The sequence below is a fragment of the Parambassis ranga genome, chromosome 1 (genome assembly GCF_900634625.1).
Source record: "Parambassis ranga chromosome 1, fParRan2.1, whole genome shotgun sequence".
NCBI classification, from domain to species: Eukaryota; Metazoa; Chordata; class Actinopteri; family Ambassidae; genus Parambassis; species Parambassis ranga.
Genome location: NC_041022.1, coordinates 16,936,221 through 16,963,097, shown reverse-complemented (window position 1 = coordinate 16,963,097; position 26,877 = coordinate 16,936,221). Strand labels below are relative to the sequence as shown.

The 26,877-nt window shown below is 40.9% G+C and overlaps 1 protein-coding gene across 1 annotated transcript; it reads left to right on the top strand.

Annotated features, from left to right (window-relative positions):
- Positions 1–484: 484 nt before the first annotated feature.
- stx8 (syntaxin 8) lies at positions 485–26,877 on the top strand. The gene is made up of 8 exons (XM_028404813.1): positions 485–602; positions 1,242–1,341; positions 1,452–1,546; positions 1,772–1,882; positions 4,191–4,324; positions 4,871–4,963; positions 20,346–20,447; positions 26,178–26,877. The coding sequence occupies exons 1-8, from the start codon at positions 586–588 to the stop codon at positions 26,240–26,242; spliced, it is 717 nt and encodes a 238-aa protein (XP_028260614.1). The 5' UTR covers positions 485–585; the 3' UTR covers positions 26,243–26,877.

Here is a 26,877-nt window from a genome sequence, read left to right as displayed (position 1 = left end):
GTTTTTTTAACAAACATTGTTCAAGTGGCAGATCACTTGAACAATGTGGTGTTTACATGGTGTCACATTGACCTGTGGCTCACTCTACTATGTCATTGCCAACATCCCTGAAGAGAGTTTGGTTGCAGGCTGCAAATATTAACAACACACCTACTTATTGTTTTGGGTCGCGTGAACTGCCATTACTGTACAAACAAGTCTGCCATGGTTTGTAAGTTGAGTTTGCAAGAATAGCAAGAGCTGTGAGAAATGATAAAGGTGTTTTGCACATTTTATTCACTCTCATAAGGCATCACAGTGTTATTGGGCTTTGTTAATATGGTGTTCATATTTTACTGTCTCATAGGCACAGAAATTGCTGCCTTAAAATATAAATTTCCAAAAAGCACACCAATAGCAAACAGTAGAGGGCAGCATTTCGCCGATCCTGTGCGACCACTTCGCCTTGCTTGCAGGGGTAACACGTATGGTCTCTGCCGTTTGCCGTAGTGACGTCGCACCCACAACAAGAAACAGTTTGCTTTTAATTACTGCCGGATGGGTCAAAGTAAGCGGAATTACGCTTCGTAGCAAACATTTATCACAATGTCTCAGGATCCCTGGTAGGTAATCCTCTAAAGGGCTTTAAAAACCTGTTTTAGGTGGACTATTGATTAAATCGTTTTACACCTTCTAGCTACTCTATACCCAGCTAGCTTAAGTGGTAGCTAGTTCTTACCTCTGAAGATTAGCCAAACTAATCATGATTTTATGAGTTATTTTACAAAGCAGTCGTATTCTTTATATGTCGGTAAATACAGTATTCTTCGTGACTGACTATAAGAAAGAAAATGGTTGTAGATGGGCTGGAAGAATCAGAAAAGGGGCAAAAGCAATGCTAAAAATGTCACATGATAACTGCACGGCTTTATCATAGTGTCTTTATTATATGATTTCTAGGGACAGAATTATACCCTACAATACCATACAATACCATACATTAGTGCGAATTAAATATTAATATGTTGCAGCTTAGTTTTTAGTTTTAGCTTTTAGGCTGCCAGGATTTTTCGAAGCTTTTGAGAAAGTCGGCTAAACTTCAGCACAATAAGCGACCTAAAAGATTTTCACTCAGTATTGACACTGAGATAGCAAAAGTCATATCACTGTAAAACCTGACTTTGTGCTCATAACCTAATTATTCTTAACTGTGTGTTCTTACAAGCCAGTTAAATTCTATTTTATCCCTCCTATTGATGTAGGTTACAGAATTATGATGCCACTTGTCGCCTAGCACAGGAAATAGCAGAAAACATCCATGAAAGGAACAGGCAGCAGAGAACAGGGGGAAACCCTGCAAAGGTAAGGTGCTGTCACACCGTATGTGGTACATTCACAGATAAAGGGGCTTTGCCTACAAATGGCTGTATAATAGTGTTGTGTTCAATAAGGTGTGCCTTCTTTTTCTCTAGATAAACATGACACTGCGGGCATCCCTCCAGAAGCTGAAACAGAACATTTCCCAGCTCAAAGAGGGTTTATTGCGAGCTTCCTCATCTCGCCGCATGTATCCTTTCTCCTGCCAATCTATTAAGCTGTTGAAGTCATGAGACTGAGATTATATTCAGAACTGTTCTTTGCATGTGTTAACAGTGGTGATCCAGTAGAGGGCAGTAGAGTGTTTTGTAAAGGACTGTACTTACTCTTGACTTGTTCATGGAAACATCATCTGTCCACTATCATTGATACATTGAAATAGAGTTTTTGTATTACCTTAACATGACTGCCTTAGAATGCAATCAGAAGCTGACAGGAGGCAGAATCTCATTGATGATCTTCTGACCAGGGAGAAGCAGCTCAATGCCACTTTCAGGGGAGAGATCTCGGAGCCTGAACCTTCCAGGTATGAACGTCACTAAAAAATGTAAAAGTGCACCAAAACATTAGGAAAGTCACTGAGCCTTCTATGCTGTTATGAGTTTTTGAGAAACTAAAATTTCAATGATTTGGCTGAATTGTAATACATTTATCACATTTTAGATATTAGCATATTACCCATATTGTGCCCTCTTGTGGAACATTTGTCCTCCCAGAATTTTTGTCTGTCACTCTGGGTCAGTGTCAAAAAGGGCCAAACCAAGCATCACCACCGGATGCTTCAGAGGGCATCCTGCTCAGAACATGCCACCTTTCATTTTGTTATTTTCCTCTCTTAGTTTTTTATAATAGAAGCTCTGCCTGCCCAATTAAAAATAATGAATCCTCTTTCTCTTGTCTATGGTTTTGACCAGAGAGGTCATGGACTCTCGTCTCTGCTTTGATGATATGTCACCGGTCACTAACTTTTTGTGAAAGTCTTTGTACATCCGGTGTGACCCATGTGCTTTGACCTCTCCCTGTGCTATCAGTCAGAAGGAGGTCTGTCTGCCATTTTGACAGGGCGCTTCATAGCTCATTCTTTTTCATTAAGAGATTTACTCGCTTTGCACTGCTGATCACATATTTGGCACCAACCGAAATAGACACACGCATTCTTGTGTCTTAATGAACAGGGGTGGAAGGCGTGACTAACTCTCCATTGAGCGTACAGTATGTACTACAACTTGTGGAGCTAATACAAACTGGACATAACAGCGGAGCCTCTTCATCATCTAATCTGATGTCAACATGAAGCTAATAAGTAGTGATTACTCTGTGTAAAGTTTGACCTATTATGAGCCGCATAATATTTGTTTGGACAGGTAGAGGAAATGGAGTGTCATGTTGTAGGTTCTTATCATGTCTCTTTCATAATTGAATGGTTTTAGTTGGCGCCTCCATGTTTTTAGGATGTCGAGACTCAAAATTGAGACTCAAATTCTTTTGTGGTGTTAGATGTTTTTGAGGAATAACTAAAGTATCTTGGTTCCATCAGATCAGTATAATTCAGAGAACCACTTCTGCTGATGCCTTGATATGAGACTGCCTTTCTCTGATATCTTTCACAAGTTTTGGTTTTGGATTGATCTACTTAGTAGTGCTTTGCACAGGCTTTCATCTTTTTTTTTCAACAGACCACACACCCAATTACATAAAAGGCTCAGAAAAAAAATCCCGAATGACATTTGCTAATAAATTAGCTTGGCAAACTGTAATCATGTGGTCACATGGTTTTTAGTTTGCTCAATGAGACCTAAATTTAATAGTGATCTGTGGTGGGTAATTTGGATTTGTGGGTAGGACCCTTTCCCACTGTGTGGTCTCTGAGGATAGAATTTGAGGGAGGGGGTGGATTGGCCATGCTTGGTTAATCTAAGCCACTTTTTTTCTATTTTCTTTGGGTGGAAGAAAAGGAATGAAGGTTGCCATGGGGATTTTAATCTGTCACTAAAACAATATATTCAAAGCATCTTCATTTCAGACTAAGTAAAAGAGGGATGGCGCCTATTTTTTTAAAGGCTCAATTCATCTTGTTGCACTTGAATCCAGCATTTCTTCATTCTTCACCAACCTCTCCTTTGTATTTGATTGCACTGGAAGTAATTGTAATTAGTTAAATCTTCCCCCCGAGTTGATCAGTCAAGGACCTGGATGCTCCGGCCCCAACCTAGTGCTTTGTGGCTGCCAAGAGATGTGCCTGACTGATTTTTTAAAATTTTTTAGCTCCCTGCTGACTGGTTAATTGGATCTTGACACAGTGGGCACTTGCATAGAGGAAGGGGAGGCCTGGCACTAAGTTCTCATAATAATCAAACACGTTAGAGAGATTAGACTGAATGCCTTGTCTCACCCACTCTTCTGAATTATACTAGCTAGACGTCAGCAATCTTAGCAATTACTTAAATTATCATTTCCTGGTGTTGATCAGCCTACATGTGGCTCTGGTCACTTTTGCTACAGGACTGACCAGTAGACAGCCTGCTCTCAGCAGGCACAATGAAATCCAGCCTCACACAAGGACCCTGAACTTGTCACTGCGAGACAGCCATGACTGGTGGGGGTCTGAAACACAGCTTTAAACTATTAGGAGAAGAATAGCATTTAAACCACACAGCCATGTTTAGCACAGCACTTTACAGTGCACAGCTCTCTGGTCTGTCACTTCATCAGAGAAAAATCTCCCACAGTCGTGAGACAGATGAAGACAATATTTTGTGCAAGCTACTCTGGTGTTTTTTCAGTCTTTCTAAAAATGTAAAAGACAAATGAGTAAATAAGCATATGTGTCACAGGTCCACACTGATGGCAGGAGGAGCAGCAGCCAGTGGAGGCATCACGGCTAACCCTTGGCTTATAAATGAATCTGATGAAACAAAGGGGCTGACATTTGGAGAGATCAAGCAGCAGCAACAACGAATCATTGAGGGTAATCACACATGACCGTATGTGTATGAAAAGCATAATGTAAAAGCACTGAGTAGGTGTGAGTAATATATACCAAGAGAACCCTGATTTATATCAAACAAAAGTGATGATGAAACTGATTTATGCTTTGAAAGTTAATCATTATAAATCCCATTCTAAAAGCATTTGCTTGTGTCCTGGCTCTGACATGACTTGAACACCCACACGTTAGTTCACCTGACTCCATGTGACACTTCATTTCAATGTCTCCGTTACTGCTCTGGTTATTGTCAGTGTGGGATCAGAGATTCTTGTTAAGACAGTGAAACTCAACCACATGGGAGGTTTCTAGTCCCCTTTGGGATTTATGGTAGAGTTGGGTAATGGTGAGTGCTTGAACTTGTGGTAAAAAAAATTTTCTGTGGTTAAGAGTATTTTAAACTTGGAAAACCTACACTGGGCTCTCTTCTCTTCTCTTCTCTTTTTTAATCTTGCTTCGCTTTGTTTCTCATTCCTTTTCATATGTTCAACTTTCTAAAAGTCGTCTTTTCCTTTCCTCTCTCCTCAGCCCAGGATGCAGGCTTGGATGCACTGGCAGCTGTCATCAGCCGACAGAAGATAATGGGCCAGGAGATTGGCAATGAGCTGGATGAACAGAATGGTAAATGTGCTTATGTGTCTCTACATATTCGTCAAACAAATTCCAGACACATTACACACTGCGGTGTGAAAGACACGTTTTGCCATGGAACTACTTGCCTAATGTTCCTAGCTGGACAGTAATACTCTCTTATACCACCATAGCAGTGAAGACACATACACACATATTAACACACATGCAAAGCTGTCATTTCTAAAGCACTTGACCTCACAGTCAGGTCAAGATGACCATGTTATCTTACATATTTATTGTCACATAATAAGTTTGACCTCCTTGAGGATGCAACTTAAATAAATTGAAAGGCAAAAAAACAGTAAGGGTTTTATGTTCTGCAATCAGATCCGCTTGGAGCTAATGGTGCTTTTGAGATATTCCTGGCAAAACATGGCTCCTCTGTCCATAAATAGCTTTCACCGCAGGTAGAATATGCCACACAGGATGGAGTGCATTGCTCGTGCTTAGACGAGTGGTACTGGAGATGCAAGACTTAAAGATGATCATCTGTCAACCTGTGAACAATTAGATACTTTAATGCATTGCTGTCGAAAGACTATAGCAATCAATACAACAGCTAAAGTGTTTCCTTTCCAGAAAGATGTACATGTGTTCTCATTTTTCAGTTGAATCTTTAGGGTTTATCTTCAATGTGTACACAGCACAGATGTTGTAACTGATGTTGGTTGACAGTGATGGGAGTTGGGAAGGGAACGAAAGAAAGTTGAAAGAAAGAAAGAAGTTTTTTTTCAGCCTGATGTTAGTGTTTCAATGATATGAACCTGAATGTGTGATGGAGAGCAATTGTTCCACAAAGTGGGAAGGCAAATTATCTTGGCACTGCCATAGGAAGTAGACTCCTTAATTCTGTACAATCCCAAAACATGCCACCTGTGGTTAATTGACTCCATGTGTTAAAACTCATTAAAAACTGTAGGGGTCTGATTTAACACCTGTGTGTGGTGTGCTCATCAATGAGATTATGTTACAGTATGTATAACCACAGTGCATGAATGTAACTGGTACCTGGGGACATGCAGGTTATTGATAGTGAAGGAACAGAAGCTGTGGTCCTCACAGGACTCCCCTGGATCTCTTTCTATAATTTACAGCTAACCTTCAGGTTCACACGGCCCGTTGACGCCAGGTGATGATTTGCAGGGCCTGGCCTCCTACACATTTTCTTTACCTCCCTATATTCTTTTTGCTGCCCTTCCATCTTCCTCTTCCTCCTCCTCCTCCTCCTCCTTTACCACTTTTCTATTATTCTACCATTGTAGCATGTGTTTTTTGCTGCCCTCTCCTCTCCTCCCCTTTTCTCCATCCTCTCTTGCTAAGTAATGGAAGGATGGATCTGTTTTTCTTTGTGTAGGAGTAAAAAATAATACTTTAAAAGGAGTTAACCTTGTGACTTTGATGTTGTCTCATTTTTCCTAAAGCCTGATTTAGGTTTGTTTGGAGAAAAAAAAAGATTTTTGTTTGGTATTTATTCAGTAAAAATATGTATAGCTACACACTTCCAAGTCTAGGTTAACTCAAGTCTGATAAACTGCTTCATTCGCATACAAAACAAACATTAATATGTGACTACTGTGCACAGATCACACCTTATAAAATACTCTTTGCAATACATCGAAGGAGTTAATTTCTTAATATTGTAGATGTTAAATGGAGCATGTGGTGTCAGTCAGGGATTGTGATCTTAATCCTTGTTTATTTTGTGTGCGTGTTTGACTTAGGTACACGATGTGGCTCATCAGAGTCACATGACTTACAGGTCATCAAGGAAATTATAGCTCAGTATCAGCTCTTTCTACATTTAGACAATGTGTAAAGGATGCCTTAAGGCATTATGAACTGATGTTTTTCTGCCTAAACAGAAATATAGTAAAATGTTTGTGGTCTTTTCACTCAAAATATTGTGTGACACAGCTCTGTTGGCTCTGCATTTTGTATTTTTGTATTGAATGTCCCAATGGACAATGTAAAAGGAGTATAATGTTTTGTGAGAGGCAAGAAAATTGATTAAGCAAGAGAATGGCAAGTGTTCTTGTGATTTTGACAGTCTGTGTGTAACCTTGGCGTCTGACTGTCTTTCCGTCTTCCTTTTCCCCCCTGATCACTGTACTGTAGCGGTGTTTTCCTATAAATAGATTAATCTCTTTGTAGTTTGGCTGCTCTAGTCTAGCTCATGACCAAAGTGCAGTGGAGGCTGCAGTCATTTCCTTTCTGGGAAACAATTCTGGCTGAGGTCAGCAAGGAAGATGACCCTTTTCAGAGGTTTAGAGATGAACCCAAAGCCCTCACTTACTCCTCTCTTAGTCTTTAACTGGATCAGAATGGACTCGATTGCAGGAATGAGTAAGCAGACCAGTTATCTCATTTTCAGTCTTTGCTTTATGGTGCATTGCAAACTGCAGAATTTTCCATCTTGCTTGCTAATCATAGTAAAAGAAGAAATTCAGTCCTCATTGTTATTAGTTTAAAATTAGTTAAATGATGTGCTGTCGTCAGTTTCTTGCGCAATGTTGCCAAAAAGCCGTATGTTTTCATTTCCACATTAAATGTTGCTGAAACTGGTCAGACACATACCAACTAAAACGGCTTGCCTCAGCAGTAATTTCCCCTTTACCACAGAGAAAGATCAACATTCATTTCACTTTATTGGTGTTGATATTTCTCATAGTGTGGCCTGGAACAGTGACATCAGTCCTTGTCAATGTCGCGTGCTTACGAGTGACAGACGCGGCTAGCTCATTAAATAAGCTTCTTTTAAAAAGGGCGACAAGAGTCTTGTCTCATTTGTCATCTTTTGTATAATGCTTTCTGAATTGGATTTGACTGGTGGTGAAATGCAGCAGCCATGACAAGTACTACTAACACTACTTCTGAAAAAAGTTCTCTGTGTAAACTACATTTAATCCACAATCATATCAGTGTGATTACTGGTACATTTTCTCAGTACTGCTTTGAAGTTTCTCAAGAGTTTTCAGCTAAACTCATTCCATTACAGAAACAACTACATTTGCTACAACATGTCTGACCCTACGTGTACCCAAATTTAAAGTTGATGCTTGTCTACTTACCCGTCTCAGCTGATGATCTCTTGGTAATGGAAGTGTTGTTAAAGCACCCAGCCTGATTGTTCGTAGAGTAAAATCATTCTGCTATCCAAATATCTGCTCTATTTTGAGCTAGTTGCTGTGTCGTGCAGGACTTTACAGCTAATTATTAAATTAGTAATTCTGCCTTAGTGGGGGGCATGTATAGGGCCACAATGGCAGCACTAACGACTTCCAAATAAACAGAAGAGGTAGAGGAGAGAGGCATTCGCTGCTACAGCGCAGTGACATCAGCAGCAAAACCGTAGAACACAATCCTCAGCTCGCCTCTGCTTTAGAAACGGCTCGGTGAGCAAATAAACCGTACTAATGATGGCACTGTGCAGCGCCGTTAAAGTTGTAGATTGATTTATTGTTTGTTTGATTCGCTCCGTTTCAAAATGAGGTTGGTAGTAGTGAGTAGTGTTTTCCAGACGGCACGTAGAGTCGTTATGTGATGATCAAATAAGTGTTGTCATCAAAGGAATGTCGAGTTTGCAATGAGCCGCAAAATAGAGCATCATCATGTGTGACCGCTAGACTGGCTGACTGTTGTTTGAATTATTGAGAGCTATAGATGATGGAGGGACAATATTAGGGCACTCTGATGGCATTTGGTGTCATTCATCAAACATTTTGGGACGCTAAAGAACGTCTAAAGACCTTCATCACACCTCCTTCTTTCTGAGGCCGAGGCCCTTCTACTAATTCTACTAACTCAAGTGGCCATTGGAGTGACTGCACCTCTTTTCCAGCCTCAAGGTTTGCCTCTCAGCATAAACATACTGTAGGTTTTCACCCTCAGATGTTTCCCTCCTTTGTGGTTTTTGCTTTACAAGCTCCAGTCTCTGTTCAGGATCATGGCTTTGATTTATCTTGATCCATCTGGAGCAAATGTGTGCTGGTGACAGTTGTTAGCAAGAAGGGCCCCACATCTAAAAGCTGGTGGCAGAATTTCTCACACTTGCGAGAAGACAGCAGCAGAGGAGACTAATGGTGGAGATACACAGTACAACTTTCAGGGGTGATTTAGCACCCTCACTGGTCACAGTATTGATCAAGGTTACATTGCTGTGCTCAACATGGACTGAACTCACATGCAATGCGATAAAGCTTCTGTGTCACATATTGTTTATGCTGAAGTTAGAAGCAAACAAATATCTTTTGTTTTTGCTCATGCACACACACACGTGCTTAGTGTCACACACCCCAGACATTGTGTGTGATGGAGACAGGCACCTAGAGAATGTACAGCATGATGCAGGAGTGAGGTGTGGTCAGTCCTGCTTAGCTCATCTGCAGACGCGGATCCCTTCCAGATGTCTACCAACAGGCCTGTTTAGAGACTGGGTGAGGTTGTTTCTCATTCACATTCATCCTCCACAACACGCTGCTGGCACCTACAGGATTTTTCACAAACTATCAATTATATAATATCCCTGTAAATCTGTAGACTAATGAGGAAGGAAGAAAAAAGCGAGGGAAGTATGACTTCAACTGGTCTTTCCCACCACTGTCTTAAAAGCAGAAGATGAGACAACACTTGGAAAAAAAGCTGAATGTGCTCTTTAAAGGGCTTGGTCTTATTAAGTGGTCTGTTTTTTTAATATTGACTTGGTGGACAGTAGCTGTTATTTGCTGTCTCATCGCAGATTTTGCAGTGTGCTAATTTTGGTATTTTGTTATAAACATCCACAACAGATTAATTACAAAAACTATTTGAAGTCAGCTTTTATACGGATGTTACACTATCCAGTGGTCAGCATTGGCACTCAAAACAGAGACTCCTGCATGGTTCTGTCCTGCTGCTGTTCTTTTGTGAAGATTGCATGTGGTATGTGTACAATTTAACAGCAAACTAATGTTGATACTGTGTTGTAATTTTTCCCTGGAGAGCATTTGCGGGCTGATTGTCCACGGGAAGCACATTAGCCATATGTGTTGGCGGTATTGGTGGTTGGGAACCTCTGCAGCTTCAGCTGCCAGTTCCTTTTTGCTCTGGGCAAAGGATTCCCTGCCATTTAATGGTACCTTAGACTGACTCAGGCTTGGCCTGGCAGGTTCTTTTTGGCTAACGCAAGTGACAGCGGGAACAAATCTCCCCCTCTGTTTATTTAATTGCTAACCGCTCCGGTTTGGAGGCTACGTTCAAAGGGCCGACGTGTAGAGAGCTGCCTTGCGTTCTCCTCAGCTTCAGGGAAGCATGGGTCATCCCACATAATGAGTGGAAGGACTTACTTTACCAAGTCTGCCTCTACACACAGCCAGCACGTGGTTCCCATTTTAAGCACAGGGGGAAGATTGCACCTTCATCTGCTGGGCTGCTTTTTATGTGTTTGTGTGTGCAAGTGCACATACATCTGTTCTTTAGCAGCCTGCACTTGGTGTGTGTGAGTGCATGCACAGAGATAAGTGTGTGTTTGAGAGTGTAAGTGCCTTGTCTGAGTGTGAGATCATTGTGTTTGGACTGAAAGTGTGTACCACATGTCCAGCATATGTAGTCAGGTTGTGATTGGCACATACATAGGTCATATTTATATCTACATGAGAAGCTAAGAGCCAGTCAGAGTTGGGATGGAGTTTGTTGCTTTGGACTGACCCCCAGTTCTTACACACACACACGCACACACACACACACACACACACAGCAGGGTGGGATACTGTAGTTCTCCATTAAAAGGGAAAAACATTGATCAGTATGAGAAACATGTCATGAAATATTTAAAAATTGTTTTAATATAAAAAAGGGTAAATGTTTTTAAGTTTTTTTTCTTAACTTCTGGACATGTCTTTAGTGCAGTGGTAGACATAACATTTACGGTGTATTGTTATTGCATTGGAGTGGTGTTTGACAGAATGAAGCACTGACGGTTTCTCCAAGCGATAGCTATCACCTGACCTTCAAAGTGACACCTTTCTGTCCCATTTTTAAACTGTTGCAAGTCTTTAATCATGCTGCGATAATGTGTCATAGATATGTCTTTCTTGAACAAAGCCTTTCATGTGGAAAATGCTTTATGCTCTCTCCATTTTGTCTGTTATCTGATAACCCTGCATGTGCACAATCAGACACGATCTACACACCAAACTAAGGATGAGAATCTCCCTAATACAAAAGGTGCACTTTTCAGAGCACCTCTTTTCTGATGTGTGTTTTATGTCCTCTGCTCTGTGAACAAACACTCTAGAGAAGAGCTTTTGATCTGTTATCTCACCATTCTCATCTGTTTTACAGTTGGCCTAATCTCAGCCACCTATTTTGTTTCCCAGCTGCTATTGTATCATGTAAGTGTGGGCATAAAAACGGTGTGCAGGCTTAAAAAGGACGATTACTGGAAAGCTGGAATTGTTTTAAATATAGTTTCTTGGGTTAATGTAAAGTATTTTGACATAGATTAAAATATTTTGGCCATAATCAATGTGTAGTGGTTAGAATGGTTGTCATTTTCTTACTTAATGTGTTGGATGAAGGAAGGAAGGAAGGAAGTAATCCCTATGTGGTTTGGATCTGATTAATATGTGAGGATGAGGATGACCTTTTTTTAATCCACATTTTGCAACAGAAAAATAATCTTTAAAAATGATGATAATAAATCTGCCTCTACTCTCTAATGCATCAACCCATGAACCCACTAGTGGGCAGTAGAGGCAGTGACAGAGCATCAGCCTGGAATGATTCAAGGTTTCTTGTCTCATATTAGTGGAATGATCAGGACACATCAGAGGGAGTCATAGGATCTCACATAGGATTTGATAATTTGTTTAAAATTTTCCGAGGAAGATTTTTTTTGACTCCGGTAATCTGCACCTCCTCCCTTTTGCTCATCAGCTGGAGGAACTGTGTAATTATACGACAGCTGTAGGTGCAGCTGTTTAGCTGTTGCAGTGTATACATGTTGCACACTGTCAAATTTTAATAGGTACAGTGTGATTATAAATCTTTACTGTGTGTGTATTGATTCATGGGAGAGTAGAGAGTGCGGCAACGTGGACTGCCATTTTCACATTAGTGTGTGTGGTTTTTCACTATGTCTAATTGTCTGTGCATCCTTCCATGGGTTCTAGAGCATGCAGCCCACAGTGCAGCATGTGGGCTTGGTGCATCATGGATTTGCTGTTTTGCTGAGTACCCGCCACCACTCCTAGCTGCCCGCAATTATGCGGCAGGCTGTTAAGATGGGAAGTCGTGTCAGCCGCGCTGGTGGCCAGACTTTGATTCTTGTCTCTGTGAATTGAGTGCCGTTTCCTCAGATCCACCACATAACTCAATGTGATTTTGAGCAGCTCATCCCATGTGCTACCAAAGTGTGCCAATGGCTGCATTTAAGCTCAGTGTTTTGCATTTGGTTGTAAAGTTTGTATTGTTACTAACAAAAAAGAAAAGAATAGCTTGGGGAAACTGTGATAATGACAAAAGTAGTAGTTTTTTCCATTCTTATTTTCATTATATGGGATGGGCTTAAGAGTCTCACAGCTAACCAGATGACCAATTTATAACTTACAGACACTTCTGGGAGACTTGAGCAGCTTGCTGGCGGAAAATAGTGGGGTGAACTCGGTCCATGATGCAGTGTGTTTTGATGCAGTGTTCCATTTTCAATCCTCTGACATTAGGGACAGCGATACTGACGGCTGAAATCATTTAGGTGCAATCGAATAAAACCATGTCTTGTGATTTCATTATGTCTTGTAATGAAGAGAAGAAAATCGAGATAAAGTGATGCATTAACTCATTTAGGCATTCAAGAAGTCACATGTAAATCAAATGGGACATTTTGTGGTGTCTTAAATGGTTGTGAGAATAGAAACAACGCTGATGTACTGGGCGGTGCACGACACTGAACAGCTTTTGAAAGAACTCCTGGCTTTATCTACACAGGGGTGATTTACTGTACCTACTATACTGCTCATATTTCTCCACTGAGCACCACATTGTGATATAACATTGTGAAGATGGAGGGATTCCTGAGTTTGGGACACTGTTGGAAGCATGTCACATCCAGGCAGTATGTGTGTGTGTGTGTTTCTACCTCTGTTTGCATGCCTGATTGGGGTGTGTCTGTCTGTAGAGTGCTCATAGACCAAAGTGTGTTTGTGTCAGCGTTTGTTCATGAAAGCATGTGTGTCTCCATGTGTGTGAGTGTATTATGAGTGAAACAGGGTCTGGCATGAAGATCAAAGTCCCTCCATAACTCCTCAGTCAGTCAGTCAGTTGGCCAGCCAGTGTATTGCCGGGAAGCTCCACTCACTACGGGGGGATGTTGAGTTATTAGTCTCAGATTATTTCAATTAGAACACAGTTGTCCTGTTGGTGAGAAATGTCTTGCTGATTATGTTTTTTGTTAAATGACTTTTTAAAGGCTTTGTATGTGAAATAATGTGTACCTATGTGCACTAATGTGTAACTGTCAATTAATGGGCAGGAATAAAAAGGTGATAAGATCATCACTGTCCCAGCATGCAGTTGTTATGAATCTCATCTAATTAATTTAATTCCTTTACACTTTTTAGAAAATTAATTCCTTCTTTCTTAATATGTCTCTCCTTCCTTGTAATGAAGTGTGACGGTAGTGATGAAGTGCAACCTCGGCTGGTTTGGAGGTGCCGTGCCAGTGACAGGGTGGTCCCTGCCTCACACTGCTGCTGCTCCTGCTGCTGCTGCTGGCACCCTCATGCTCATCACACACACATTGTTCGGTGGCACCTGGCCATATGAAGGGGTGATGGTGGAAAGCCTGGTAATCATCAGCCATCCCCTCGTTGCTGTTGGTGTTTGTACAGTGTTGTTAGAATTTAAAACCCTTTTTCATTTTTTTTATATGCAGATCACTTGTGTATTAATTTAATGTAATGCGCTGATGACTTTGACTCATGTCCACTGGGATGCGTGACCATATAGGATGAAGGTTAATCTTGCAGCCACAGATAGTTTCATTCAGTCTGAAAAATGGATGAAATGAAGGATTTGTTGTGTAGAGACAAAGTTTAGATGATGTCATCCAGTTTTCTGCTGCATTCAAGGTCAGTGTGGTGCCTTAGCCCCTTTGCCATCTGTAATATCTCTTAATACCAGAAATGTGTGTATTCCTGCTGGAAAATCTGTTCTTTTTAATGTGGGGGTTTGACTTGGTTCTGGAGCCAGCCTTGAAGTGGCCATTCGAGGAACTACAATATTTCTATTTATTTATTTATTTTAGGCATTTTCCAATCTGGCTTTGTTCCTCAGGGCCAAAGTCTAGTGTTTGCACCAAACACATACTCGAGCCTACGGCATCTCTTGTCCTGCGGAGGTTTTGATTGTTTTCAGCTAGTATAAGTGACTCACTTGTTTTTTGTTTATGTGCACAGTGCTTATTTTTCCCAGTCTTTGCTAACCCTGACTCCCTGAGATGTTTAAAGGACTAGTATTGCAATCATGCATTGCTACTGGAAAGATCCAGATTTCCATTGTTTAAGGAGAGATTGATTTAGTCTCTAAACTCAGTGTTGTGTTGAAATATCAGAAGACAGGAACTCGTGAGGGGCCAAAATGAAAAAAAGTAATTACTTTATGCCTAACACTGGACCTCCCCAATTTGTTGCCCACCAGAGATATCTTTTCACTTTAGTTTTCTTTACAGTACATTATAGTTTCATCTTTTAGCATCAAAATTTCTCTTTTAAGGGCAGTAGTGGCACAATGCAGGAATTTGGTGCAGGCTACACCTTGATCTACAGCACTACACAATAAACAGGATAGCCATCATTTACAAGAACCTTGTCTCTAGTACAAACTCAGTGGTTTATACGTGCTAAAACTGAACTAGAGTGGAGGTGTTTCTTAATTTATGTGCTTTTCTTTGAAGTGTGTGTGTTTTTTTTTTTTTTCAAAACGTCATCCGTTTTGGTGTCCATTATGTACATTGATGGAGTTTTTTTTTTTGGTAAATGTAGCAGGGTTAGGGAGGTGAAACTCTGTGGACACACAGCCGGTTTCAGTTTCAAATCCAGGCACAAATGGTTGGGATTAAGGCAGGAAGCCATGAATGAAATGACGGTCAAAGTGGTTGGTCACCGCTACTCTGAGGTTTTAGTTAATTTATATCCCTTAAAATCCACTTCAGATTTAGTTTGGATATTTTTTTTGTAATTTGTCAGTCTCTGTGATGGAAGCCAGGTGCACCACTCCTTCATTCTTCATGTGCCAGTGGCTGACTTTACAAGTGCATCAAGAGTATTTGTCACTGTACAGGTGAAACAGTGGTAATAATATTGGAAAGAGGTAAAGGGCTTCACTTAGCTGTTAAATAACTAAATAACTAATAAATAACCATTTGTCACATGCAAATAAAGAACACGATATTTTGATTGTTGTCAAATCTGAACATGGCACAGGCTACACAAAGCTAGAGACCCATCATCACTCTCAAAGGGAAACGGCATCTAATGATTCTATAAAGAGCATCTTTCCCTCAGTGTGTTGAGTAGATGGGCCTGTCAGTACATTTTGAGGGACTTAAAGATTCATGGAGGCCAGTGAGGCTGATGATGTCCAGCAGTGAGACTAATCTGTACACATGTGGCCCGGTACTTCAGAAGGCCAGATGTGGGGAGGGTGAATGTTGTGTGTGGTTTTACACACAAAGACCAAGCACTCCACATTTGGTAAGGATACCATAATAACAGAATGAATAAACTGAACTGATCTGAACTGGTAAAAACAGCATCTTTTGCTGCACGGCTGCTTTTTACCATGTGTCCCTGTTGACACCAGGTATCTCACCCCGACTCCTGGATGTGGTGGTCTCGTAATACCTTCACAGTGCTTTCTGGGTGATGATGATGGATTCAGGTCTGTGGCTATAATACAAACAAACACATGCATAGAGGCAGCATAGATGGAAAGTAAACTATTCATTTACATATAGTAATTGGTATCATGGCTGGCTGACATAAATTACATTTCTAGGGCATATGACCCCAGCAGGGATCATTGCAGTGTGCATCTTGTTTGCTGAAGCTGTTGTATACATCATATTTCCATTGAATTTCACAGAAATACCATTTAACATTTTCTAATTTATAATGCTATTTATAATTTATGTGACTGGCTGCATGTCATGGCAGAAAGTCATTAACTATCCATCACCGGTGTGAATATTTAAACAATAATAAAAAGCCTCCGAGTATTTTTTTTATTGGAAGGGGAGATGATTGTTGGCAAAAGAAAGCAGCTTTGTTTATGTGTTCTCACTCCTAACATGTCATATCAGCCAAACAGAAGGATTATTTTTATTTCTACACTAAGGCTTATCTTACAGACAGATTTATCTTTTTTGCCTTTGCTTTTGTACTTTTTGTTTTGGCATTCAAATGATTTGTTGAGTTTTGCACTTAGTTTTAAAACTCATAAAACCGAGATCCTCACTCCCCTCAGACACCCTGGATGAGTTTGTTTACAATAAGCAGCCGAGAACAGAGGAGAAAAAAAAAGAAAAAAGAAAAAAAATATGTTGAAAGAAACTTTTCCAAGACCATGCAACTTCTTGTAAATACCATAATTGCGCTGAGTTGTATCATCATGCTGAGTGCCTCTATGTGTGCCAAGTGAAGTTCCAGTTACATCTAGAGATGTGTGTGTTTTGCTTGGCAGCAGAGCACTACCCTCTATACACACTCAGTCACACTAGCGCCAATTGGTAACAGTTGTGGCCAACCCCTGCCCCCACTGAATTACAACAACAGATACCAGAGAAGGGTAGAGAGAAATAAAACTCTTTCTTTACTTATTTTCTCCATGTCCTCAGGAGAAATAATCTATGAATAAGCACAAAGAAAGTCAGATTGTGTTTAAATCTGTGACAGGAAACAAACATTTTCTCTGTGCACTGTGCCCGTTCTGGGAAGGAGTCCTACAACAACACACAAGACTTAATACAGCACATCCTGGAGCCACCCTGGGGTGTCACTGTTTATAGTACATGCACACACACTCAAAAAGACAAAATCGTAACTGCAGAGTAACCGCTGCACTGGTTTGGGGGCAAATATAGATCTGGGATCTGGTTATTTAATGATTAGATTGAAGACCATCTGAGCTGATGACTTGTTTTAATAATGTGATGTGTGCACACAAATACTTGTCCCAATGACACACACAAAAACACTGTTTTCCCTTATTGTCTCTGTACATCTTTCATTTATCAGAAAAAAAACATATTTCTCAAGTGCTGCCCAGGCCTGCTAGTTATCAGTTCTTTGGTCATGTTTTCTGTTATCCTTGTCTTTGTAGATCTGGGAAATGTATCACAGTTCTGCAGTTCTTATAATGACCTTGGATCTGGTGAATCAGTCTACAAATTGCTCAACAAAGTGGATTGTCAGCATTATGAGATCTGTTGTAATCTCTCAAGGAACCATGTGAAAACGAATCAGACTATCAAATGTACAAATGATGTGACATCATGCTAATGAGCATTTAGTGTTACAGTGTCTGCAGAACAGAACCAGCAGCTCTCTTCCTGTCTTTTTGTGTTCTAGCTGTTTTACCTGTACAAGGATACCAGGAGGGTCCTGGGGAGTTTTCCCATCCATCATCTACCATGCGTCATGGTTTTTACTATGAGGAAGAGCTGTGCTTTGATTTGGCTTATATGGAGATTCAGGTGGAACTCAGGTGTTTGGTATGATCTGTTTCAGTACACATCTGGAAGAAGTTGTTGAATTCAGACCATGATACTTTGCTGAAGAGTGAGTCACTGCAGCTCTTGAAGGAGTTGAAAAACCTTGGCTCTTTAGAGAGGGGGGTAAGACGGTGCATGAGATGAACAGGTGGACCTGAGTGTCAGACAATAAACATGAACATATGTACAGTTAGGACTAAAAATGAGGACATGGATAAATGTTGGTCTAACGGACCCTCTATAAGCTTATGAATTATAACCATAGGGACAAGAGACTTATTATAGGTTATTTATTTTAAGCTGTTGCTACATATTTATACATAGTTTTCATGTTTAGATTAATATGTGGGAATGGCATAAACTGCCTGTTTACAGTACATTCTCATCTGATATACTTAACAGCACACTCAAAGCAACTTCATACGACAACCCATTCACTGTCTACTTTCCTCAGTCTCTGCTATGACCACATCATTTTAGTCGAGAGCTGCAGCAGCCAATCTTGTGCCTAGTAAGTGTCTGTCGTAGATGCTGACACACTCCCCAAAGAGCTGGGTGGCCACAGGGAGAGGCTGTTTATATAAAAGCAGCAGAATCCTGGGACAGAGATGAAATGGCGCTGAGATTACGCAGAGAGTCAGCAGCACGAGGGAGCAGTTGACGTCATTATAGGAGCAACATCTGTCTCCTATTGATGTGTATGTGTGCGCTCCGGGGCTCTGTTGCCTCAACTGTGAGGGTCCAGGTTTTACATACAGAGGTTGTTTATTGTTTTCTTTTTCTCATGTTAGAAACAGGAGTCCATGTAGCCATGGATTTGGGTTTTTTCTGTTCATCTTGCATGTCATTGTCTGTCTGATTGTCCACTGAACGTTCTCTTCGGTTTTAGTAAAATCTGAGGTTGTCATGCCATTTGTCCACATGTTATTTTATAGAGATGTTAAATTAAGCATAAAGCCATGCATTTTAAAAAGTGGTGAACTGTGTGTACACCTACCACTCTGTGGTTACTGCAGTTTATTCAGTGTAATAGCAGTTTAGATAAACAAACTGTGCCTGTAACAGAGGCTGCTTTGTAGTGTGGCAGCACCAAGCCAATGTCAGCACTGTCATACATGGAGGCAAAAGTTACAAGAGGAAATTGAGAATTATGTTGTTAAACACATGACTTGATAATAGGGTGAACTGAAGGGACTGTGTTTGTGACCATGGTAACCATTGTGAAAATTCAATTGAGCATTTCATTGCAGTTTAAGGTCAGGCTCTGTTGTATTTTGGCATGGTTGATAATTCATCAGTGAATTTGAGATGTTTTTGCTTGGCCAAAAAACAAAAAGACTTGGCACCGGCTGACTGAAAACATCCTTTTGACGAGCTGGAGCAGGAGGCAGCACGAACAGTTCAGTGTCCGCACAACTCCCTGTCAGTCAGGGAAGAGTTTCTTTTCTTTCAAATTGCTGCCTGATGCTTAGATGATGATGTGGGAGTCTCCAGGGATACTGTGCACACACAGTGATATCGCACGTCTCCCATCTCCCAATCCTTGTCCCTTCTAAAATTATTTTTTGTGACGATGTCAGCCAAAACACAACCTCCATCCATCCATTTTTTAAATGCTCATCTAAGCAGAGATGCTCAGACTTCCCTCTCACTGGACGCTTCGTCTAGCTCTTCCTGGGGGATCCCGAGGCACTCCCAGGCCAGCCGAGAGACATAGTCCCTCCACTGCTTTCTGGGTCTCCTCCCAACCTGTCATGTTAAATGTCGATGACTTGTATGTTGCTTGTATTTTTGTGCTAATAGAGACGCAAGCTGCAGCCATGCACACTCACCTGTGATAATCTGGGCATGTAGCCCAACCTATAGAGAATGAAAATGCTCAGATCATAATACATATAATGGACAGGACAGTCTGTTTAACTTGGCAGAGGTTTCTTCTTTCCCATTCCTGTAAAACTTTCATTTATCAGAGGCTGATAGGACTCTTAGAGTTTCCCTTTCCTCAACTCGTCCTTGGGTTCTGTTTTACGGCCTTTTTTTTATTATTCAGCCATTATTTTTGTTTTTCTTTGTCTTTTCCAATTCAGAGTGCTACTGGACAGGACCTGTCATCGCTGCTGGAGCAGATATAAAAAAACAGGCCACAAATCTACATCTCCAGACGCACACATTTAAGATGAAATGGCCAATTTCAGTCGAGCTCTGTAATAAATCTTCTGATTTATAACGAGAGTAATGAGCCATGTTGTTTTGAATGTTATTGCGCATATATATCTTCGTCTGTTTCTTCATAGTTTTGTGTCATTGTGACAGATTGAATCACAAGAAAAGCTGCTGTAACATGTTTATATTCAATTCTGTTGTGTTGCCTCTATTTTAATAGATGTGTGCAAATAACAGCAGTTTGGTTACAGTTCGTAAGTACCATAGTATGGAGCAGTGCTTTCTCACAGCCTGCTGCAGCCTCTGCCTTGTTTGACTGCTCTGATGTCATGACCAGGAGATCTTGTCACTTTATCGTCACAGGGATGGTGGTCTGATGAAGTGAAAGAACTCTGTGGATACTTGGAAACTGCAGATAGTACGTTAAGTGTGTTGATTTGGGCTCTTTTCTTTCTCTTTTAGAAATCATCGATGACCTCGCACATCTTGTGGACAAAACTGACAACAGGATTCGTAATGAGACGCGAAGGGTGAAGCTGGTGGAGACGAAGTCAGCCTCGTGTGGTGAGCTATCTCATTTTCCATGTCTGGAGCATCTTGGTCTTGTATCAAGCAACAAGATAAACCTCATTAAATAGTGCAAAAAAATACATACATATATATCCATATATAACCCCATCTGATGTTTGTTTTCAGTGCACTTGTCACAGCAGGTGTCTAACCCAATTTTCTGGCAATCTTAAATAGACATTTAGAAAGTGAGCCTTCATCTAGAAACTTGGCCTTCATCTCCAGTTAGAATGGTGTTAATGGAGCTGAAGTAATGATGCTTATGGGCACAAGCCCTCTCAGTATAGCGTGTGTTGCTGGTGAATGGTGGGAGGACTGGCTCGCGCCTGCTAACATGGTGTCCTGGGCTTTAGAGGGGGCCTCACACAAGCCTGTTGAGGAATCCTCAGATGTCTGCTGTCTTGTCGTGTTCCCTGAAAAGCTTTGTGAATAAATGGCTGCTTTAGTGATTTATTATTTCCAAAAAAAAACAAAAAAAGACTTTGATGCTTTTCAGAGGAAAACAGCTGCCACAAGAGGTGTTGTTAATGTCCAAAGCCAGCTTCTGGAATGTGGCTGCATTAGCCAGGCTCAGTTTGCCCTGTGAAATGCCAGACCGCATTGCTATGGCAAAGGCTGCATTGTTGTGTGCGGAGACCAAGCTAATAGCCAGCCACAGATCAGGCAATGGGGAGGTCAACCCCCAGAATACTTTGCTATGTTGGCGGTGTCCCCATGGTGCCCGAGTGTGAGTTTGTTTGTAGATCCCAGAGCGTATATTGTGTTAGAATCAGAGCTCTGTCTTTGAGTTTAACTTGTTCTTTTGCTGCCTCTCCTCAGGTCTAGGCTAGAGATTATTCATGGGCTGTGCGTGCATATGCAGTCTGTGTGTGTGATACCATGATCACCTGCATGTCTGCGTGCATCACATGTGTCCGTGTTGGCATGGTGCATACTTTTATTTTGTTACAACAGCGATTGCGAAGTATGTCCCTCAGCATGCCTGTGTCCTGGCATGTGTGTCTGTGTTTCTTAGCCCTTCTGATGAATGGAAAATTCCCCCATGTTCTTCTTCACTCTCACCTCTATGCTCCCTGTCTTTTTTTTTCCATTCCTCTCTGTCATCCCCCTGGTCGTCTCCTCAGTTGTTTGACACTCGTCTTTGTGTCAAGCAGAGAAAGAACTGAAAATACTACATGCCACAAATTGTTCAGAGGGCTTTTCCTCTTTCTCCGCGGCAGTGTGTTTATAATTCCTTAGCTTTTAGGCTTTATTTATTTTTGAAAGCACCTCTCATCCAAAGCCGCTGTTTGGTGTTATGTCTCAAAGTCCTTGTAAAGTTAGGGGCGTCTGGCTTTGACATAACCATTGATAGCTGCTGCACTGTGAAGGACAAAGGTGTTAAAAGCTGCAAAGATTTCAAGAAATGTAAAAAATGTTCTTTTACTGTAGGATTGTCAAAAATCATCATTGGACATTTGCATGCCTAACTAGCAGTTACGTGTGTGTACACGCACCAGTGATATGCTTGAGGAGAGTAAGCTGAGCTATGGGAAGGGTCACCTCAACCAAAAGGGAAGCACCCACATATTGCTAAAGCATGGCTCCTGTGGTCTACTTGCATGACTGGTGCCTGTAATGTTGTGAAACATCCATTGTGTTGAAACCTACTGGATAGCATAGACTTGTGAAGACATCTATCCCTCCCTCAGAATCAGTGAGAGTCAGCTCAGTTAGAACCAATATGTTGAATCTGGAAGGGAAAAGAGAGGCGGCAGAGCTGGAGGTAGCAGAGATAAAGAGGATGGACAGGATCAGGACATAACATGATGGATGAATGAGAGCATCCACAGAGATAGTGGCTATATTGGTAGAAGGATGTTGGAAATAGAGCTACCAGGCAAGAGGAAGGCCGAACAGTAGATATATAGATGTGCTAACGACATGATGTTAGTTGAAGAGGATGCAGAGTTATTATATACAGTATATTATTACTGTTGTGCTGTATTATATATTTATATATATATATATATATATATATATATATATATATATATATATATATATATATATATATATATATAAATATATAATACAGCACAACAGTAATAATATACTGTATATAATAACTCTATATATAACTCTCTCTCTATATATATATATATATTTATATATATATATATATATATATATATATATATATATAGAGAGAGAGAGAGAGAGAGAGAGAGAGAGAGAGAGAGATATCTCGCTACAAGTTACATATTGCACTTAAATCAAATCATTTCACTCATCAGCCAGCCTTGACGTGTCGCCTATTTTTTTTAGATTGAAATGCCAAGGAAACACTCATTTTACTCAACAGAGAAGTCCGACTTTAAAACTGTATACCTTGATGAAGATCAGAATGCCAGTTGTGGATGAAATGCTTGCTTACACCCTCCTAATGATGTCTCCACATCTGTGAATGATGAGTGAAATGTACATTAGCCTCAACATATCTCTAAATATTTAAAACCATTTTCATATCTTGAGAAAAATCTTCATTAAGGAGCTCAGACCTCCATCTGGTTTCATCCAGCAGCTGAACATTGGACATTTTTCTAGAATGGTAAATTGCAAACATTATAAGAAACATAAATATCTTCAGTGGGATTTTGTTCCCTGCTGCTAGCATGATGCCCAGTGGATGGCATGAGACATGAGTGGGCTCACTGCGTTGGTCGAGATTCCAGCTTTTGTGTGCTTTACCATCAAATTTGAAGTCTTGTGTATTATCAGTAATTGAAGTTCTTCAGAAGTGTAGATACAGTTAAAATGTGCCTGTATCATAAAGAGTGTTTATAGCAGTAAGAAGGGTTTTGGGGGAACTTTATATAAACATAAATACTCTTTGCGGCATGTTGATGTGTGTTTGACAGATGCTGGCAGGCTGGAGTGAGAGACAAGAGTACACAAACTGTAGCCTACATATCTGAGACTTGCAGCCTCTCATTGGATCCAAATGACCAATTAAATATTCTCACTGGCTAATGAACTGTTTATTTAATGGACACAGCAAAGGATCCCATGTGTTGTTTCTTTGTTTGTTCAATTTTATTTCCAGAAGTAATTAAAAACTGTTGATTATCGTCAGAAACACCAAACAAACCTATGATTAAGTCATTTTTCATGTTTTTTTTATTAAAAAAATAAATCTTTCAAACCAAAAAAAGTTAAAAATGTTAACATAAAATGTGTCCCTCTTCTTCAGGAGGTCATCCTCGTCTTTTGTGGTCCAATAAGGTCTTTGAACTTTAGGCAGGGGTGGAAGGGGGGGAGGGGGGCAGGGTCAGCGAGAGTAGGGAGGGAGGTTCAGGGGTTGACTACGTCTGCTCAGGGTTCTCACCAATTATTGGTATTCTCTGTGATTTGTCTTACTGATGTGTCTGAAAATTGCTCAGATGGCCCAGACTGTGGCCTCCAGGACTGCCGGGTGGTCAGTCTGTCAGCAGACACCAACAATCTGCCTTAGCATCACTGTCACAGTGCAGCACTGATCTGTCTGGGAAGGAGACGCCATTATTGTCATTAGCCTCCAGAGACCCTCTGAGGGTCTGCGGGGGCTTGTTGGGGAAGACGGGAATTGTCAGTGTAGGTGTAAAATGTAGCTCCATGACTGTTAGAGTGTGTGTGTGTGTGCAACAACAGCTCGGGCCTCTTGTTGCCATGGTGTGTCAGAAGGACCTGCTGACAGATGTTGGAGCAGACTGAATGAAATTCTGATGTCTGTATCTCATATACGAACTGGGGGTTGCTTAGGTATCGTTTACACCCAAACAAAGATAATTGCCATAATTTTATTGTGTGTGTTTTGTTTAAGCTCGAGGCTTTTAAAGAGTCATCACATGTATTGGAGCGTGTGATTCTGCTCTGACATTTATATTATGCTCACATGTGTAAGTTATCAGGAGGAGAAGTTCCGTCTGAGCCAGTGATAACACCTAACATGCGTGCCTTTTGGACCTCGAATGAAAAAAAAAAAACAAAAAAAAAACACACACACACTGAATGCAAAGAATGAGCGCAGACAATCAGCAATAAATATTTCTATTTGCAAAGAAACATGAGATAAATGACAACACCCGCTCAGAGCTGTGTCAAAGAAACCAGCATCAGCCTTGCATTTTATCAGACCACCACCACCATTACCACTGCAAGTAATTTGTTCAGCATGGCTTATTCTCACCCTCTCTCTCTCTCTCTCTCTTCCCTGTGGGAAAGACAACCAATTAGGCCACAGAGGGGAGCGCAGGAGAGGAGAGGGGGGCCAAAGAATGAGAGAAATGTAAACCCAAAGGGGAAAAAGGCTGGAGGCAAATACCATCCCAGCGCTAAATAACAATGAGCAACTTGAGAGGGATCGGGGGACTATTGACAGCTCACAGGCCGGCCAGAGATACAGTTGTGTGAAATCGTCACTCAGGAGGAAGAAGAAAGTAAAGAAGAAGAAAAAGGAAATGTGACATGGTGAAAGTTTCTCATGCTTCCACTGATGTAGATGTAGAATATTTACTTTATAAATTACATGCAGAGAGAGAGAGAGAGAGCGATAGAGAGAGAGAGAGAGAGAGAGAGAGAGAGAGAGAGAGAGAGAGAGAGAGAGAGAGAGAGAGAGAAGAGAGAGAGAGAGAGAGAGAGAGAGAGAGAGAGAGAGACATTCTGAGCCACCCGTGCTCACTTCTGTGCTGGAAGCCAGTTTGATGTTTGATTTTAGGGAGACAGTGATGATCTATCTGTCTATAGGACCTGTAGGGATTATAAGCTGCAGGAGAAGGGGACATACAGGCTGTGGTAACAAGATTTCATGTGTATAATAATGTGTTATTAGCATGATTGAGTTTGTATAGTCACCTCTCTTTTGGCCCAAACTATACAATACATCAACATATATATTCAGTGAAGTAAAGCTATAATAAAAAGTCCCTTGTGTTTTAATCTTTAAATTGAACTGATTCAGGTTTAATGGTAATCTGTTAAAAGTTGTGTGTGTGTGTGTGTGTGTGTAGGATACATTTGTGCTTGTAGCTTTCTGTTCCCTGGGTGGTGACTGTAATAAAAGCTGTAATATTTTCAGGTCCTGGGGGTAAAGCGCTTTGATGAAGTGTGAGTGAGCTTTTGCACATTTTTTTTCCTCCTCTGCTGCCATAGTATCAGTGAAAAACAATGATTATCCTCTCAAGGCGGAATCAGAAACATATGCCTATCGCCGTGTGCAATCTGCGGCAATAAAGCTTTTGTGGTCTTCGAACGCATGTAACGTGCATTAAGTCATCAGGAGAAGAATGGCGATACGCTGCTAGGGCACAGGCACTTGGGACTTGCTTCAGATCAAGGACTTTGAAAATTAGTGCTGAGGTATGCTGGCTTCTTACCTCTTCCAAGTGTAGTCCCAGGTGTCTGCTGAAATCCCCTCCTTCCCCATGAGTCTGCATCAGATCAGTTTTGGAGTTTCTCAGCTGCTTGACATTTGACTTTTAAACTCTAAAGTGATTTTTTTTGAAGGTTTAACCTCACATGGTCACAATAAGAACCTTAATTCTGAATGTACTTTTATTCTACATCATGAGCCAGTAACCACTGCAATATTTCTCTTATGTCATTTCAAAATAACTAGCCTGTAGATTTCATACAGTTTCCTCTCCAGCTGGTCCAGTCCAGTCTTGTTTTCCTGCTAACCTCTCTCGTGTGTTTTCTGTGTTTCAGGGATGCTGGTGGTGATCGTGCTGCTCCTAATAGCCATCATAGTCGTGGCTGTGTGGCCTCTCTGAAGAAGGCGGTGACCTGTATCCACACATCACACAGACACTCAAACAGAGTCTCTACTCATCGTCGTCAGTCTTCTGATTTACACAAAGGTCATCGTGGAGGCTGCTCAAGCAACAAAAATGTGAAATGAAGACCCACGTGGACACATGTGTGTTTGTAAATAGCAGGTGGGGTTTGGTGTGCCGGCGACACTTTATTTCTTTCTTTTTCTTATTTTTTTTTTAAATATTTCTGTGTGTAAACTGACAGGTCACTCATTATATCAGCACGTCATCAAACTGTTAAATCATAGAAGGGTTTCTAATCATTTTGGAAAATATTTTTAGCCTGGACCGTGGGGGGAGTGTTGACCCAGCAGCAGGACCTCCCTGCTGTCTGTCTGTCTGTGGTGGGGCCGAGGTTTACACTGGGTACAGTTATTCCGCAAGCTTTGCAATACTCACACTGGAAATTCTATTTACCCACACATTACTGTAGCAGCTGTAATGTTATCATTTTGTTTGGATTTTATAATGTTGATAGAAAAGCTCGTAGCCAAAACAAACAGCCGAGCTGTGTTACTAACACGGCTCCTTTCCTTCCTCGTAAATCAGTTCAGCTTGTAATTTCTAATAAATGACATTTCCAGTTAATAGTC

Excerpts from the sequence above, each read along its gene's own strand:
- stx8 (XM_028404813.1), top strand. Across the intron at positions 4,964-20,345 it reads TGAGCTGGATGAACAGAATG|AAATCATCGATGACCTCGCA; the intron begins GTAAATGTGCTT and ends TTTCTCTTTTAG. Across the intron at positions 20,448-26,177 it reads GACGAAGTCAGCCTCGTGTG|GGATGCTGGTGGTGATCGTG; the intron begins GTGAGCTATCTC and ends TCTGTGTTTCAG.